A 17370-nucleotide genomic window follows, 5' to 3' on the forward strand; every position below is an offset into this window, starting at 1 on the left:
GTAAAGAGAAATATAATGTGCCAGATAGTTTTTTGTCTGTACTATATATTCAGTTGAAAGTAAAATGATGTATTAAATTTGGTCTAATTTTCAGTAATAGTGTTTAAAGAATATATATTGTAATTCATGTGTTGTGTGTGTGTGTGTGTGTGTGTGTGTGTGTGTGTGTGTGTGTGTGTGTGTGTGTATGGAGGGAGAGAGGGAGAAAGAAGATTGAATTATTCAGTCTAGGAAGTCTACTGCTAAGTTAACGTTTTGTAGCTAAAAGCTGTTAAAAACCCATTTGTGTTTGAAGCCAATGTCGATTAATTTATCCATGAATTTATGCTGCAGGTTGCTTGTGGTGGATGTCACATGCTAGTTTTTGCCACTCCACGACTTGGTATGGCAGAAGACGTTGAGTCATATGAAATAAATGATTCTTGCTTACCTTCAGCTATATCTGTGCCCATCAGTGATCTGCCTTTAGAAAACATACTGCAGAGATCTTTATCAGCACGTGTGCGCCGTAGAGAGAGGGTATGTTTGTGACCTGTTCTATGTAATAAACACTGTCTAGTGCTGCAAAGGAAACTGGAAGAAAACAAATTTCTTTTCTTTTTAAACCAAAGAAGGGTCTTCTTAGATAAATTCACTCTATCAAATTATTAGAATTAATGGCTTACAAACTTTTAAAGAAAACTCAGAATTAAACTTTTAAACAAACAAATTAGAAAATTGAAATGATCATAGATAACCTTTGTAGACAGTGGTACTGCTAAATTGTTGTCTCAGCCATATGTGAATTGACTTCTACTTTGCTTTTGTCTTTTAAAGCTAATACCTCATGAGCATGAAAGGTTATATATTATAAATAGTGAAAGGTGGAAAACAAAAAATAAGGACTTTGGGTTGAGAGAGGGAATGTTCTTTCTCTATTAAATTTAGGGATTCTCATTCTGTGCTTTAAAATGATCATTACAATAACACTTATATTTTAAAAAGTAAAATCCCAAGTAATTTTTAAAGGACACATTCCTTTTTTAATAAAAATTACTTTAAATTCCCAAATGTATGCCTTTAGAGGTAAAAAGTTACATTTGGCTTTTTCTTATGAAAAAGTATATATGGAAAAATTAAGAAATATCCTGTAAGTATTGTGTAATTGGTTTGTGTTTTCCGGGTAACTGTTTTTGTCAGGGAAGACAGAGAAAACACACATACACTTTGCCCCATCTTGTGAAAAACATACCTCCAGATTGACGATTTAGAGCAACTTAGACCCAGAGGCAACAAAACAAGACATTTTTGAGCCCTTGGGAATTATTAACGAGTGAACATTGTAGGACGTTGGCCAATTTGAAGTCTCTCTCTTCAATAGTTTTTGCAACCTCAGGGTAGTTTACATCAATATCAAATATATAACATCATCTAACAGTTTATTTAACCTGTTTGCTTTAAAGGAGAAATCCCCAGACTCTATTCGAATGACGGGAACACTACCTCCAGTTGAAGGGACTTCCCCACAACCCGTTAGTTTTTTGTCTTACTTAGTTAATTTCTGTACGTCTGCAAGTAATCTGCTAGAGAAAACGATGCCTCAAAATGAGAACGCTATGCCCCCAGTGGAACCAGGTAACATTTGATACTCTGCTTGCTCTCAGAAGAAATGTACCATTTATTCCTACTGTTTTCATGTTCATCTTCAGATGTTTTCTCCACTTAAATTGTTTTCTTCCTAGTTAGAGACTGACATCTCATTTGAACTCAAATCCAGAAATACTCTGACTAATAGAAAGCATCTCTGGTGAGCTTAAAAATCCCATGTGATGACAGCAGCATATCTTTTTAGAGCAGTGTATAACATACATGTCACCTTCTCCTACATTATCACCTTTCAACCCAGAAGCAACCCAAAATAGGTGGGAGTCCGATTCTTCATTTTTATGTATGAAACAAACAATGCTTGAAGAGATTGAGTGACTTGCCCAAGGTTACTCAGTTTTATAAATGAAATGAACAGGATTGGCATACAGGTCTTCTGGCCCTATGTCAAGTTGAGTATTTAGGCAATATAGCATCACGGTTAGGAGTATGAGATGTAGAGTCCATTTGATCTGGGAGCAGATGCCAGCTCCAACATTTATTAACTATATGTATCTTCGGAATGTGTTTATGTTGCCGCATGGCATGTGCTCAGATGATAGGGACAGGGCAGGAAGCCAGGACTAGCAAACCAGAGTAAGCAGTAGATTTGGAATTAAGAAGATAATCTGGGCATCTGGGATTAAAAACAATGGGCCAGATCATTTTAATATCTTTGGGCTCAGGAACCTACAGAAAAGGTTGAGGTAACAAAGGATCAGGAACTCTGGCAAGAACTGTGGACCGTGGGAATGGAATATTCCCTACATCTAGGACCTTGATAAGGAGCAGGGCTTCTTACATCTCACCAAACTTTTGTGTTTCCTTTGGAGATAAGACTCACTGGTAGTCTTCAGCCCCGTACATGGGAAAAGTAGATTCTGGCAACAGTGTGTGCAAGGAAAAGAGAAGTTGATGGTTTGGGGCAAGCTCTTTGCCACTTGCAGAGATTAGTATGTGAAGATAGAATTTTTTAGTTAGAGTAAAAGGAAAAGCCATCCCTTATCTTCTTGTGACTGTTTACTAAAACAAACTTAATAACAAGTATTTTGAAAGTTGTATCCCTGGAGGAGGAAATGGCAACCCACTCCAGTATTCTTGCCTACAAAATTCCATGGACAGAGGAGCCTGACAGTCTACAGTCCTTGGGGTCACATTGAGTCAGACACGACTGACTGAGCACACACCCAACATATAATGTGACTTTTTCTAAATTATTTGCAGACTTCAGTGTTTCATGTGGAGATAAGGAGGTTAGGGAAGACACGGATGAGAAGGTGACATTTAAGCTAAAACAAAGAATACGAAAATAACCATACAAAGAGAGAGGATGTGTCTATTCCAGGCAAAGAAAATAATGTAGTTAAAAAGGTTTGGAGGCAGTCTATAGGAAAAGGAAAGAAGATCATTGGGGTTGAAGAGAAAGTGAGTGAAGGAAAATCAGGAGTGAAGGAAAAGACGGGACAAGATGATGTTGGAAAAAGAGACAGCAAAAAAATGTTCACGGTTTTATAGGCCATGAGAGGCCTAAGTGATTTGAGTGTTTTTCTTAAGTGTGATCGAAAGTCATTAAAGGATTTTGAACAGTGGAGTAATGTGCTCCAATCCCATTTATGTTTTACAATGATCATTTTTGCCTACATGTGGATGCAGGGATACCAGACTAGAGGTGGGAAGAAAACTTCAGAGCCTTTTGCAAGAGATGATGGTGTACAGACCTAAGATGTTGACAGTGGACAGAGAAGGGAGCCCACGGGAAATGCATTTTAGACATAGAACCAGGTGAACTTGTTAAACTTGTTAATAAATGATACATAGCTGTGTAGGCAGGAGGATGGTTGAGTGCTTTGAAAGAAAAAAGTGAAAAACTGTGTTTGAGATCCCTGTGAGGCATCCAAGCAGAAATATCAAGCAGGCTGTTGAACATGAAAGCATAACATTCAGAATAGAGGTCTGGACAAGAAATAGAAATTTGGAAACCATCAACATGGAGATGGTATTTATAATTCATGGAAGTTGGTGAAATCACTATAGAGAGTAGAGCAGGAAGAAAAGAGGGCTCAGCATTTTGCCTGGAGACTGTCTGACGCTTAGAGGGTTAGGAGAGGGAGGACCAGCAAAGCCACTTTTCTCAACCTTATCAGCCAGTAGGGCAGGAGGAGGGAAATGAGGAGAGAGTAGGGTCACAAATTCAAAGTACTGCTCAAAGCTCAAGAAAAAGGAGTGCAAAGAAGCATCCCGTGGATCTGGCATCATGGACATTTTTGGTGATCCCGACAAGAGTAGTTCCAGGGAAAGATCAGGACAGAAGGCAGAGTGTTCAAAATTGAGGCATGAAGGGGAAACGAGGAAGTGAAGGGGCGATAAAGTGTGTAGATAGGTCTTTAGCCTATTTTGTTCATGAAAGGGAGCAGAGAAATGGGCCTGCTAGAGGGAGCTAGAGGGAGATGTGGAGGGAGTGGGAGATATGAGAGCATATTTGTATGCTAATGGACATGAACCAGTAGTTCCAGAGAGATTGGCAGCACATGAGAGAGAGTGTAACCAAAGGTGCAAAGCTCTTGAGAATACAGGAGGGGCTGGCATACAGAACAGTCTTGTGAAGAGGAAAGACACATCCTACATTTTAACAGGAAAATCTAGGGAAATGTGTACGTTTGTTGGTGAGAAGATAAAACAGATCAGGTCTGATGACTTCGGTTTTCTCAGTCAAGCATAAGGCGAAGACCATGAGCTTAAACAATATACTATTTTCTAAACTTCCTCTCTGCCACCTCCAGTCTGTCTTGGTTCATCCTTTTCTATGTTAATCTCCTTCTGGTGCCGTTTAGTTTCCATCTGCTCCAGTGTCTTCAGAGGATCCCTAATATTTTTTTTTAATAAGTCGAAATTTCCCATGTAACTCCCACCTGCTTTTCCAGCTTCATCTCTCAGTAGCCTTTTTCTTAAAACCATTCATTTATTTATTGTCTGTGGCTACTTTCACAGTGGCAGAGTTTGAGTTTAGGACAGAGATCATATGGCCACAAAGCCTAAAACGTTGGCTGTGTGGCCTTTTACAGAAAAAGTTTACTGAGCCCTGATGTTGATCAAACTGAAGCTCTTCACAGTCAGACTGAGTGGAAAACCTATAAAGTCCAGGCAGACTTGAGATTGACACTTGACAAAAGAGTCACTGAACCTTAATGTATTCATTTGTGAAATGGAGCTATAACACTTACCTCTCTTACTATCGTGGAGTTAACCTGACATGTATAAAAGCCTTTGTTGCAAGCACATGGTAAGCTTTCAGGGCAGCGGTTGCACAGCTTCTGTTAGCACTAGACTTATTTTCTTCCCCATTTACCTCCATCCCTACCTCTCAGAATTCTACTCATCCATCATTCCCTGTTAACTCCTTAGTGAAAAATTTCCTGATCTCCCACATTTGGATGGGATTTCTCATTCTCCTATATCACATATTTTGTATTCCCTTCTAGACTATAAGTTCGTTAAGATTTAGCAGTTAAGTTGATATCCCCTACCTAATACCTCACATGGAGTGAAGACAAACTGATTATTTATTCATTGGAGTTGAACGAGTTTATAAGGGAGAGCGCACTGTGGACTGCCATTTTCAGTGAAGGCTTCATTAAGGAGCTCCTCTCAAATAAGTATATATGTGCTAAACGGGGGTATAGTAATTGAGAAAAATGTAAGGTCAAATGAAGCTTGTAACTTCTCATTATGTGCTTTATGATATAATAATCTTATGGTTTTCTGTGCAAGTTTCTAGGTCTTTATACTATTTTTCTGTTGCTACATAAGCAATGACCCTAAAACGTAGGCTAAAACAACAAACATTTACTATCTCGCACAGCTTCTAAGGGTCAAGAATCCAGGACCAGTCTAGCTGAGTGATTCTGGTTCAGGATGTTTCATGCTCCTCTCGCAAGCTCACTCACGTGGCTGTTGGCAGGAGGCTGGACTTCTTCATCACATGGGCTTCTCCTTGGGTACACTCACAGCATGGCTTCCCCCAGAGCAAGTGATCCGAGAGAGAGAGAGAGAGAGAGAGAGGAGTGAGACATAAGCCACAGTAACATCAAATTGATCTGCTTATTTTATTGGCCATACAGACCAACCTGGTAAAATGTAGAAGGGAACTACACAAGTGTATGCATAGCAGGAGGGTATAAGTTGATGGGGATCTTTTGGGCACTGGCCATCATATTACTTTTATACCTGGGTAGTATTTACCCCAAAGGAATAATGTTTCTCTGTTCATACGAATGAAACGGTTGTTATCTTATCAGTGTCAGGGTCTTTAAATTTTCAGAAAGATTTTAAAACCTGCTATCACTGTGAATGAATTCTGTTCAGTTCCCTTTATATGAGGTTAAAGGACCTTTGAAAGTGAAAGAAAGTGAAAGTCACTCAGTTGTGTCCGACTCTTTGCGACTGACTGTATAGTCAGTCCATGGAATTCTCCAGGCCAGAATACCAGAGTGGGTAGCCTATCCCTTCTCCAGCAGATCTTCCAGACCCAGGAATCGAACCAGGGTCTCCTGTATTGCAAGCGGATTCTTTATCAACTGACCTATTAGTAAAATTATAACTGTACTTTTATATTGCAGAATAATTTCTGTTTATTGTCTAGTTGTCTTTCACTTTTCTGTTGAAATCTGGTTCTATCTTTTCTCTGTTAATCATTCAGATTATTTTCAACATAAAATGACCAAAGAGAAAGAGACAGATAGCCTTTCATCAGAGGATTCAGAAAGCCTTGAAGAAACTGCTGATGTCTTAAATATGGTACTGGTTTTCCTCTTTGTGCAATATAGATACAAATTTGAGTTTTAGTTCCTCATGTATTTGTATGTGTATGTCTGTGTATATGTGTACGTCCTAAGCCATTCTATACATAGAAAGAAGCTTTTTGTTTTTGTCTTGGTTTCATTCATTATTTTAAACTCAGATTTAGTGAAGTATAGATTAAGTACAGTAAAATTAATTTCAGCCCTCACATTATTAGTATGCGATTGAAAGTTGGTTATATGATTGTCTGAACTGTTTTGTATTAATTTTATTTATATGTATTTTAAATCAACATATGATATATAAATATATAATCATATGTATAAGTATATAATCAGTTATATAGTCTTTATTTTTTTAGAACATATTTTTTTTAAAATTTATTTCAGACACACATGTTGTACCTGAATTCCAATGAAAAACTAAAATTATCACCAGTTCAAAAGCAAAAGGTATGATACAGAGAGTTATTTTCACTATGGTGGGAAGAACAGTTTAAATTGTTTATATTTTTCTTGAAAGGTTTCTGGAAAGAACTCAAGAAAGGTAAGTATTCACTTACTTTAGGATGTAAAAGATGGGGATACAATATGTATAGTCTCCATTTGGGCTTATTCTGTTGGTGTGTATTTTCTGTGATACAACAAGACTGGCAGAATTTCACTGCTGAAATTTGCTCTTTGGAGTCCTTAATAAGTGACAATATCCATACTTTGTTACCGTCAAGGCAAAGGATATGTATTACAGTTCTTAAGTGTTGGAAGACGCTACAGTTGTTTATGAGTGCCTCTCACGCTTTGTTTGAATGTGACTTTGGGTGAGTTACCTTGCTGACCTTACAGGATGATATTAACCTCTTTTCCAGTTCTAAAGTTTTGTGGGTTTTAGTTAAAATATTTGATAATTGCTTTTACAATGTTTGGAATAGGCTTTAATTTATCAAGGAATTGGTAGCACAAAAACAAGATTAAACATTTGGAAGTTAGTCAGAAACCATGCATGAGTGATAGAGACTTTTAATGAATAACAAATGAAGAGAAGAGGAGGGAATATTCTGGGTTTTCACAACCCTGGAAAGATAAAAGCCTGTCCTGAAATCATTTGCTTTTTCTGGCTTGAAGGACCAGTGAGGTGAAATGATGAAGGGTTCAGGATTAGAAACATAAATTGGAGAAATGCAAATTGAAGGACAGAGGCTACAGAAAGCATTTCATTTCTATTTCTAGTACCTTTGCCACATTGTTAAACTAGAAATTCTTAAAATCACAGTCACTGAAATGCAAGAGAATCTGGGTAAATTATAAACATTTAGTGCCAATCCTCATTACTCATATCTGTATCTTACTGAGAGGCATATTGAGTAACAGCATTCTTTTTGAATATGGGAGAGCTTTTTTCCTAACACAGTTGTCGAAGCTCAGTGACTAACTGATTTGTTGGCTTGACTGTACTTCCAAGCAGACATCTTTTGTGTGTCTTTCCTTCCTCTTAGACTCTGGGCTCTGCCTCTTTTGTGCTGCTTTATTGTGCTAAGGAAATAAAGGCACGTGCATTTAGAATTGGCAGCTGGGCCTCTGTCTTAGGGCTATTGAAAGAATTCTGACGTTTCAAAGAAGAGACCTAGAACAAACAGAAAAGGAAAGCACTTTCTTTTAAACTAATATATATTTTATATTTCACATAGTCCTTTTATGTAGAGGCCGTAGGAAGCCTAGTTTAGTGAACAATAAAGATTTATTATCGTATTTCTGTATATTTTTAACTTGTGCTGTTTTAATAATTTGTTTAGCAAAAAATGACCTCTTCCTAGGTCTAGCACTCTTCACAATTTATAAAACTTGACTTAGTGAGCTTTTACTATCTAGAGACTCAAATTCATCGACTCTTTCAGTCCATTAGCTTTATAGAATTTAGATCAGCAATTTGATTTGCCTTATTTTGTCCAGCAAGAAATTAATTTCATATTCTTAATGTATCATTAAAACCTCAACGGTTCTTTATATAAGTTTTTATACAAGTTTATAAAATTTTAATAAAATTTTATATTTTCCCTTAAGTATTTTTCTCATAGTTTTTTTATGTATGCAAATTATTATAATTAAAGAATATATAAATAAAAGGAAGAGGGTCAAAAATTTGAAAACTCAAAAGATTTTGTTTAGAAAAGAAAAATATATTCATTATTATGTAGTGTATTGATAAAAACATTTCAGATTTTTTCTTCTAGAAATAAGCTTTTTCTTATTTCAAGTTTTTTAAAAATTCATATTTTCATTTTGTTTCTGTCATTTTGAGAATTTTGTGGAATCAAAGGACCAATCAAAATTTGACAAAACAATAGGGAAAGTAGGAAAGTGTGCATTTTAAACAGTATTTTTAAAAATCAGTCTGGAAACATATTTAAGAATTGATTGAGATTAAAAAAAGGGGCAGAGAATAAATATTGGTGCTGTGAGTAATGGCAAAGTTAAGGTGGTGGTAAATTTGAAAGTTAAACACAGATTCATGTTACTGAATCAAAATTAGATGCTCCATAGACAGAGAATGGCATAAATTATCCCCCTCCAAAAAAAAAGAAAAACCAAAATCTGAGGAAAATGTCTGGTAAAACTGGGCATTTTAATTCTCCAAGTGAAATTTATGATAATGGAAAATCTTGGCAGTATTTTGTAATAGATAAGTTACCTTTATCAACTAATAGTAGTATGACAATTACTTCAAACAATTTACAGAAACGAGAAATAATTGAGAAACCGAAGCAGCATACAACTGATCCTGAAAGTGATAATAGTGATGAATATGAAAATGAAGAGATATCCCCAAAAGTGACAGAAGGGAGAGTATATAAACAACATTTGGCACAAGGAATGTACGTGATGCCAGCAGCTTTATCTATGGAAACATTTTCAGATGAGGACATAGGTAATGACTCAGACCAGCAAAGTCGTCAGACCAGTCAGACCAGCACCAGTGCAAAGCATTTGCAAAAAGGGACCTTTAGACATGAAAATAAGCATGGTGTCTATCCACTTAATAGTGAGGAAATAGAAAAGGAAAGTGATGAAGGACAAAGTCAGAAGGATTCAGAAGGAGAAGTAGTCTCTGAAATGGAAACTGATCTGGTGAAAATGACCGATCTGAAGGATATAAGAAAAACTGAAGAGAATAGAAAAAATATTGATACATTTTTTGACTTATCAATTAGAGACATGCATACTGAGGATGAAGAAGATAAAGATTTTGTTAAAGAAAGTAAAGGGAACAAGCAAGATATGATCTTTGACAGTGAACAAGGATCTATAGAAGAGGAAGAGGGTTATTTGGGAGGAGAAACTGCAAGTCAGCAAAGTATAGCTGATGGTTTCGAGCAGCCTGAGTCAATAGAATTTAGCAATGGTGAGAAAGAGGATGATGAAGTGGAAGTGGAAAGTGATCAACATTTGTGGTATAGCAGAAAATATATTGAACAAGGATATGAAGAGGCCAGGCAGAGGATGTTCAAAATCATGGCAGTCTCATATGAGTTTAGGTGTGGTCCCTTATCAAGGATCCCAGAGGAACAGGAAGGAGAAGATGATTCAGAAACGAGTGGAGTAGAGGAGCAAGAGATAGAGGCAAATGAGGAGAAGTGTGGAGAAAAAGAGGAGGAGGAAGCAGAGCTCCTGTCAGATGACCTTACAGACAGAGCTGAGGTGAGTGAAGGCAAGGGAAAGCTGGGGGGAGAGGCAGAGCACGCGCCTGAAGGTGGAGGTGAGGGAATCAGGAAGGAAGGTAATTCAGGAGTGGAACAGAGAAGTAGAACAGGAAGTGAGGAAGGAGAAGAGGGGGAAGACATGGGAGAGGGAGTAATGGAGAGCCTGGGTAAGGGAGAGAAAGACCTGGAGGAGGAGGAACAAGAGCAAAAGGAGAGGGAACAGGGCTACCAGGAGGCAAGAAGCACAGGGAGGAAAGCAGCAGAAGAGAGGGAGCAAGGAGGCGGGGAGGGAGAGGAGGAGGTAGGTGAGGGAGGAGAGGAAGAAGAGAAAGACAAGCAGAAAGAAGAAGGGAAAGAGAAAGAGGAGGAAGAGCAGGAGGGGAAGGGGGAGGAGTTAGAAGAGGGGAGACTGCAGGAAGGAGAGGAAGGAGAGGGGAACGGAGATGAGGAGGGGCAGGAAGGAGTGGGGGGAGGGGAGGAAGGAGATAGGGAGGGAGAGGAGGAAGGAGAGGGGGAGGAGGAAGGGGAGGGGGAGGAGGAAGGGGATGGGGAGGGAGAGGAGGTAAGGGATGGGGAGGAACAGGAAGCAGAAGGGGGAGAGGAGGAAGGAGATGGGGAGGGAGAGGAGGAAGGAGATAGGGAGGGGCAGGAAGGAGAGGAGAAAGGGGAGGGGGAGGAGGAAGGGGAGGGGGAGGGAGAGGAGGTAAGGGATGGGGAGGAACAGGAAGCAGAAGGGGGAGAGGAGGAAGGAGATTGGGAGGAACAGGAAGGAGAGGGGGGAGAGGAGGAAGGAGATGGGGAGGGAGAGGAAGAAGGGGATGAGGAGAAAGGGGAGGGGGAGGAGGAAGGGGATGGGGAGGGAGAGGAGGTAAGGGATGGTGAGGAACAGGAAGGAGAGGCGGGAGAGGAGGAAGGGGATAGGGAGGGAGAGGAGGAAGGGGATGAGGAGAAACAGGAAGGAGAGGGGGGAGAGGAGGAAGGAGATGGGGAGGGAGAGGAAGAAGGGGATGAGGAGGAACAGGAAGGAGAGGGGGGAGAGGAGGAAGGAGATGGGGAGGGAGAGGAAGAAGGGGATGAGGAGGAACAGGAAGGAGAGGGAGGAGAGGAGGAAGGAGATGGGGAGGGGGAGGAGGAAGGAAATGGGGAGGAGCAGGAAGGAGAGAAGGGAGAGGAGGAAGAGGATGGGGAGGGAGAGGAGGAAGGGGATGGGGAGGAGCAGGAAGGAGAGGAGGGAGAGGAGGAAGGGGATGGGGAGGGAGAGGAGGAAGGGGATGGGGAGGGAGAGGAGGAAGGGGATGGGGAGGGAGAGGAGGAAGGGGATGGGGAGGACCAGGAAGGAGAGGGGGGAGAGGAGGAAGGGGATGGGGAGGAGCAGGAAGGAGAGGGGGGAGAGGAGGAAGGGGATGGGGAGGGAGAGGAGGAAGGGGATGGGGAGGGAGAGGAGGAAGGAGATGGGGAGGAACAGGAAGGAGAGGGGGGAGAGGAGGAAGGAGATGGGGAGGGAGAGGAGGAAGGGGATGGGGAGGAGTGGGAAGGAGAGGAGGAAGGGGGAGGGGATGAGGGAGAGGAAGAAGAAGGGGAAGAAGAGTTAGAAGAGGGAGAAGGAGAGGAGGAGGGAGAGGCGGAAGGAGAGGAAGAGGAGGGAGAAGAGGAGGAAGGAGAAGGAGAGAAAGAGGGGGAGGGGCTGGGACTAGAGGGAGAGGGAGAAGAGGAGGGGGAAGAAGGGGTGGAGGAAGAAGGAGAGGAAGAGAGAGAGAGGGAAGGCAAGGAAAGGGAAGAGAAGAAGGGGGCAGTGGGGAAGAGAAAAGAGAAAGAGAAAGGGAGAGAAGAGGAGAAGGAAGAAGATGAGAACGATGAGGAAGAGAAGGGAAAGTGCCAGGAGACAGGCAATGAAGAATGTGGAAGGCAGGGAAGAAAGGGTGGGGGAAGGGAATCCAAAGTGAGCAAAATCAGAGGATCTGGGAAATGTGACAAAGATAGAACACATCCAAAAAAGTTTACTGCTAACAGGGAGGGAAAGGGGGAAGGGCATGAAGTACAGAGGTTCAAAATGCCAGTGCAGTCAAAACAACTTTTAGAAAATGGGCCACCAGGTTCCAAAAAATTTTGGAATAATGTATTACCACATTATTTGGAATTGAAGTAACAGATTTTAAATTTGACCCGATTATGTCCAGCCAAACAATGTTAACATCTTATGCATAATAGGCACTCTTTCTATTACATTGATTTTGTGTCATGGTTACTTTACATGTGGTACAGTATAAACTCATAAAGAGAACTTGAGGCACTGGTAAATTTTGGCTTCTCTGAAAGTAATATTTTGGTGTCCCCCCAAATTATAAATATATAGCTAAAAATATCAAAAGGTCATAGCATATAGTTAATATTCTAATTCCTCACTAAAGACAGTGTTAGGAAGGAGTATATTATAAAAGTATTGTTTGTGTATATAAGTAAGTCCCTTTAAAAATGGCACAGATCTTTTAAGGGTTATAAAAATGTCTAATCTCTTATAATTATCTATGTTAGCATAGTTTTTTTTAGTCTGTGACTACAGTTGGCCCACCATATAGAATAATTTTATAAGAATGGGTGTTATTTTAAAGCTAAATGAGGAATTCACATTTTTTTTAAAAGTAGTGCTTTTTACCTTTAATGTGTCCCTTTTGCAACAATCTACAAAGTGACAGCTGGGTTCAGAGTTCAGACTCTAAGAACTCTTTTAGTTACTGTTTGGTAAATGAGAGAATATATAATGAAATGAAAATGAACATAGATTCTAGAAGTATGAAAATCTTTTAAGTGGTTACTGGCCAGGCAAAGCTACTCACTGGGCTTCAGTTTCCTTATCTGTAAAATAGAATGGGTTAGATGGTATGATAATTAAAGCCCTTTGTAACTCTTAGATTCTTTCATTCTAACATGTTTGTTATTTGCTTAAGAAAATTTTTAAGGAAGAAAAATCATGCTTTACAATTAATCCAGTTTTCTATAAAATGTTATTTACTCTTAAATAATGACAGCTTTAATATCTTTTGTCTTCTGTAATTCTGTATTTCCATCTCCTATAATTTCTGAGCTTTCACTGTACTGTCAGACCTTCGCTCCCAGTACTGCCATTCCCAATGTCTATTACTTACCTTCAATGTATTCCTCATTCAGTATTCTGTAATTCTCTGTTTGCTGTTTGTCGGAATGTTTCAAGTAAAATAAAAATTAAATGTACCCAGCCAGTAGTTGTTTGTGAAAAGAGAAACTTTTAGATATTGAATTTTAGAGAGGCTAGATTTCCACTAGAGTAATTCCATTGTATATAATGCAGCCAGTTTGTTTGTTTCTTCATAGCTTTCCTTCCCCAGCCCCTTCAATATCTTAGACATGATGGATTTCTTATACTTGCCTTTTATCAAGGAGGATTGTGATGGTAGACATCCTGTGAATTTTGTGTAGTTGATTTCTTTACACCTTTGATTTTCCATGAGGAGAAAGACTCAGATAGAAAGTGGAAACATTCCTAAAGGTAGTTGTCAATCTTCTTTTAGCTGTGAGACTCTGTGGTAACTTCCACTAACTAACCCAATATGTGGGTTTGGCATTGCAGTGTTCTACCACACTGGTGTTAGAATTGAATTAATACCTAGATTAAAATGTGTGTGTTGTGTTGATTCTAGTGCCAAACGTGGTTGTTTTAGGAGTAGACTTAGGGTTAAATAGGATGGATGACAGAAGTGGAGTTCATAGAGGAAAAATCTCCAAGGAGATGAGAAACTCTTAAGCTCAAGTTACAGTGGTAAAGGTCTGATATTCATCTTCCACTCACGAGATAATCAGCCCTCAATACTGAAATGATGCTCTTAAAATATGTCCCTCTCAGTATTTGAACCAGTTGAGATAACCATTTGTAAACAGCATTTCTTACCCTTTTCTTCACCTTTCTCTAGCGAAAAATGAACAAAAAAATTGTGCTCTTTTAGAAGTAGTCATTCATGCAGGCCTAGGGCTCTGGTTAAAAGAGCATTGGCCTAGTCATCTTCAGACCTGAATTAATACTTGGCCAAGTAGATTGGAGTAACTAGTTCCCTCTTGATTGTCCACATCTGCTGGTTGATCAGGCTTTTACTGTACTTTATCAGTGATCATTTCTGAGGCAAGTGTGAGTTGTGTATGTAGAATCCATTGAATTACAGTTTCAAATGAGGACTCGGGCAGAAAAATAAGGTAAGATACAAAGGAGGACCACAGAAACTTCTGCCACTGTGCACCAGCAGCACTCCAGGTGAGTGTAATTGAAATGTTCTCTATTATTTCACTATAGAAATCATTGATTTCTGTACTGTGTTTCTATTACTGTATACATGTAGCTTAAAAATAAAATGCTACCATGGAGGAAGGTGCTGTAATTCCGTCCTTTCCTTCTTTCCATTGTGAAAGTTAAATGTGATATTATATGCCCCGTACCTGACACATCACTTATATTTGATGCGTATTATTCAGTCAACAAATATTTATGTACCAAGCACCAAAAAGAGGACAGAAGCTACCCCAAATCAGGTGGATCTCAAGAAGTGAGGGCTGCTCTCAGTTAACTTCCTGTGGCCCTCCAACCTATCAGGGACTTTAGGTAGGTATAGATGTCTTGAAAGAACACCAGGGAGAAAGAGTTCCTAAAACTCTGCCTGAGCTGTTGCTTAACAGTGCCCTTGTATTTGCCGATACCACTGTGTTCTTGGGCAGATAGTTTTGTCTGCCCAATGATAAAAATAAGATTTGAAGATGAATCTCTGGCTTGCCTGCATTAAATCCCTTAATTAATAAGAAGAACGTGGTTTTTATACTCTAAGCTATTTCTACAGTTTGACCAGAAAATTTATCAGCAGAATAGAGTGCTTCAAGTGTGGCACTTCAGCCGCCACCGAGAAAGACAAGGCAAGGGCTTCCCGGGAGTGATAGTGAAATGGGAGATGAGTCATGAAAAGTAAAACCTATCCGGGCAAAGAGTGGGCTGGGCGATGGAAGCCAGGAGGATGTTCAGTGTGACTGCAGCCTAGAGTACCCTCGGACTGGGTAGAGAGGCATGAGACCTTCTGTGTTTCTAAAAGATATTAAACAGGAGTAAAGTTGATCACACTTGGGCTTTTGTGGCATCCTTCTGTCAACAGGCTGGAGGGTGGAATAGAAGGGGAGAGGACCAGAGTCAGCGATAGCAGTCAGAAGGCAGTTACAGTTGAACAGGCAGAGACTGAAGTGGGGCTGGACTAGGACAGTAGGATGGAGAGTTGGAAACGAGAGATTTAGGGATAGAATTGGAGGGCTTAGTAAAGAAACGGAGCTTGGAGGGAGGGAAAAGGCCAAGCTTTTCCTGTTTATGGCTTGGAGAATTGGGAAGAAAGACTGCCATGTGTGGAGGCTGAGAACTGAGGAGTAGGGGCACATTGAGGAGACTGCTTGGGGCTTTTTCATCCAGGAGATGTTCAATAGACAAATCCACATCTGGGTCTGGCACTCAGGGAAGATGCTAAGTATCACCAGCTTATGCATGTAGTTAAAACTGGATTTGAATGAGAGGCAGCATTCAGAATGTGAAAAGAAAAGAGAACTGCAGAGAGAATTCAGGGAAACATGAGTAGCTAAGGGCAGGTTGAGAAAGGGAAGTCTGAGAAGGAGTGAGGGTGAGAACACTTTCTAGGACATAGGGGTCCCCAAAGCCAAGGAAAAAGGAGCAGTGGAGGGCCACAGGGCTGGGGCAGAACCCACGTTGCATTAAAGAGTGAACTCCAAGAAGTCTGCCTTGCAGAGACATAGAATCATAACTAGATTTTGAGAAATAAATATCAAAGAGCTCTGCTGGCATATTTCTCAATTTAAGAAGGGAGATGTATATTCCAGAGACTTTGGAGCTCTGGGGTGAAAAATTCTCAATTTTTATTTGCTATTATTATATATGATGATACATAAGAATAGGATATTACTGATGTGAGCTTATCAACAAAAAAGTCTGCAGTGCTTTAAATATCAGTAAGAGTATTTTAAAAGCAAAACAAGTAACAACTCTGAGGGCAGCCATTACAGTCTGCAAATTATTTGGTCAGAGTTGGTTCAGAGCATGGGCTCTATAGTCCAATAGGCCTGAGTTCCTGTCCCAGCCCTTACTGATTAGCTGAGTGGACACCTGGAAAAGTTTTTTTTTTTTAACCTTTCTGAGTTTTACTTCCTTCTTTTAGTAAAGGAAGGAGGGTCTTTGAATAGTTAAGTTAGTTAACATATGGCACATGTTAGGGATACTCAGCAAATGCTAATCTGTATCACTCTAATTATCCTCTCTGATCACATCAGGTTAGGTACAATGCTGTCGTCACGAATCTCCAAGTCACTGGCCGATGTGCATGAGTTTAGTTTCATGTACCTGTAAACCTTACTTTTATTTAAATACAACATAGCAACCCCTCAAAAATTAGCTTATGGAGGTAGATCCATGGGAATGAAATAGATTACAATAATGATAACCCTTAACTATGGGGTGAAGTGAAACTCCTGTTACACACCATACATGAGTCAAATGCCGCCCCTCAGCATTTGAACCGTGATGAAAGGCTGATGGCATTCATATGGTTAGCCTCAGCCTAAAATTTTAGATATAGTGCTGTCGGGGGACCAGAGTCCCCTCTGTATCCTAATTTTTTTTATCAAATAGTTAAAAAATAAGACACACAAATTACAACCATGGATCATGTGTTTGTTTAAGATAAAGAGGAAGAGAAATCTTCTAAGGAAAAACAGGGGAAATAATAAAGTAAAGCTGAGAACAAGAATAAGACTACATTCCTTTTTCCAGGCCTCTTTTCAGAGTCTTACTGTAATGTATTTGCTGCTGAAAATACAGGATTAGCAATGAAGTAACAGATTGGCACATAGAAAGAAGGGGAAGTTTAGAGATTATGGTGTCATTAGAAGCAAAGAATTGGGGAGTCACAACTGGCAGCCTGTGGGTGCACTCCAGCCTGTAGATTTGATTGGTATACATGGTGATTTTATAAACATTTGAATCAGATGCCAACATTGAAATATCAGATTTTACATTGAAAACACTGTTTTGTGGGCTTCTCTTGGGAAACCTGAGTGTCTAAGAGTATCATGCCCGGTGGCAACACAGGCCTATAGCCCAGTGGAGGCCTCCCTGACAGACCTTCCCTCTCTTGCTCTGGCTGCCAGGCATCTGGCAGGGAATAAAGGGATGTGTGTACAAGAGGGTAGAA

The 17370-nt window shown here is 40.0% G+C and overlaps 1 protein-coding gene across 22 annotated transcripts in view; it reads left to right on the forward strand.

Annotated features, from left to right (window-relative positions):
- LOC145536232 (X-linked retinitis pigmentosa GTPase regulator-like) overlaps window positions 1-17370 on the forward strand; it is an 87830-nt gene that overhangs the window by 23110 nt on the left and 47350 nt on the right. For 17 of the 22 annotated variants that reach the window (XM_081565182.1, XM_081565181.1, XM_081565187.1 and 14 more), the window contains 5 exons: window positions 334-519; window positions 1443-1614; window positions 6320-6417; window positions 6810-6872; window positions 9153-10112. In XM_081565182.1, coding sequence (XP_081421308.1) covers window positions 334-519; window positions 1443-1614; window positions 6320-6417; window positions 6810-6872; window positions 9153-10112 — 1479 coding nt within the window. The remainder of the gene's footprint in view (window positions 1-333; window positions 520-1442; window positions 1615-6319; window positions 6418-6809; window positions 6873-9152; window positions 10113-17370) is intronic. The other 5 variants (XM_081565194.1, XM_081565189.1, XM_081565191.1 and 2 more) reach the window with 1 other exon arrangement.

The sequence above is a fragment of the Giraffa tippelskirchi genome, chromosome X (assembly GCF_054371585.1).
Source record: "Giraffa tippelskirchi isolate mGirTip1 chromosome X, T2T-mGirTip1v1.2.pri, whole genome shotgun sequence".
In the NCBI taxonomy this organism is placed as follows: domain Eukaryota; kingdom Metazoa; phylum Chordata; class Mammalia; order Artiodactyla; family Giraffidae; genus Giraffa; species Giraffa tippelskirchi.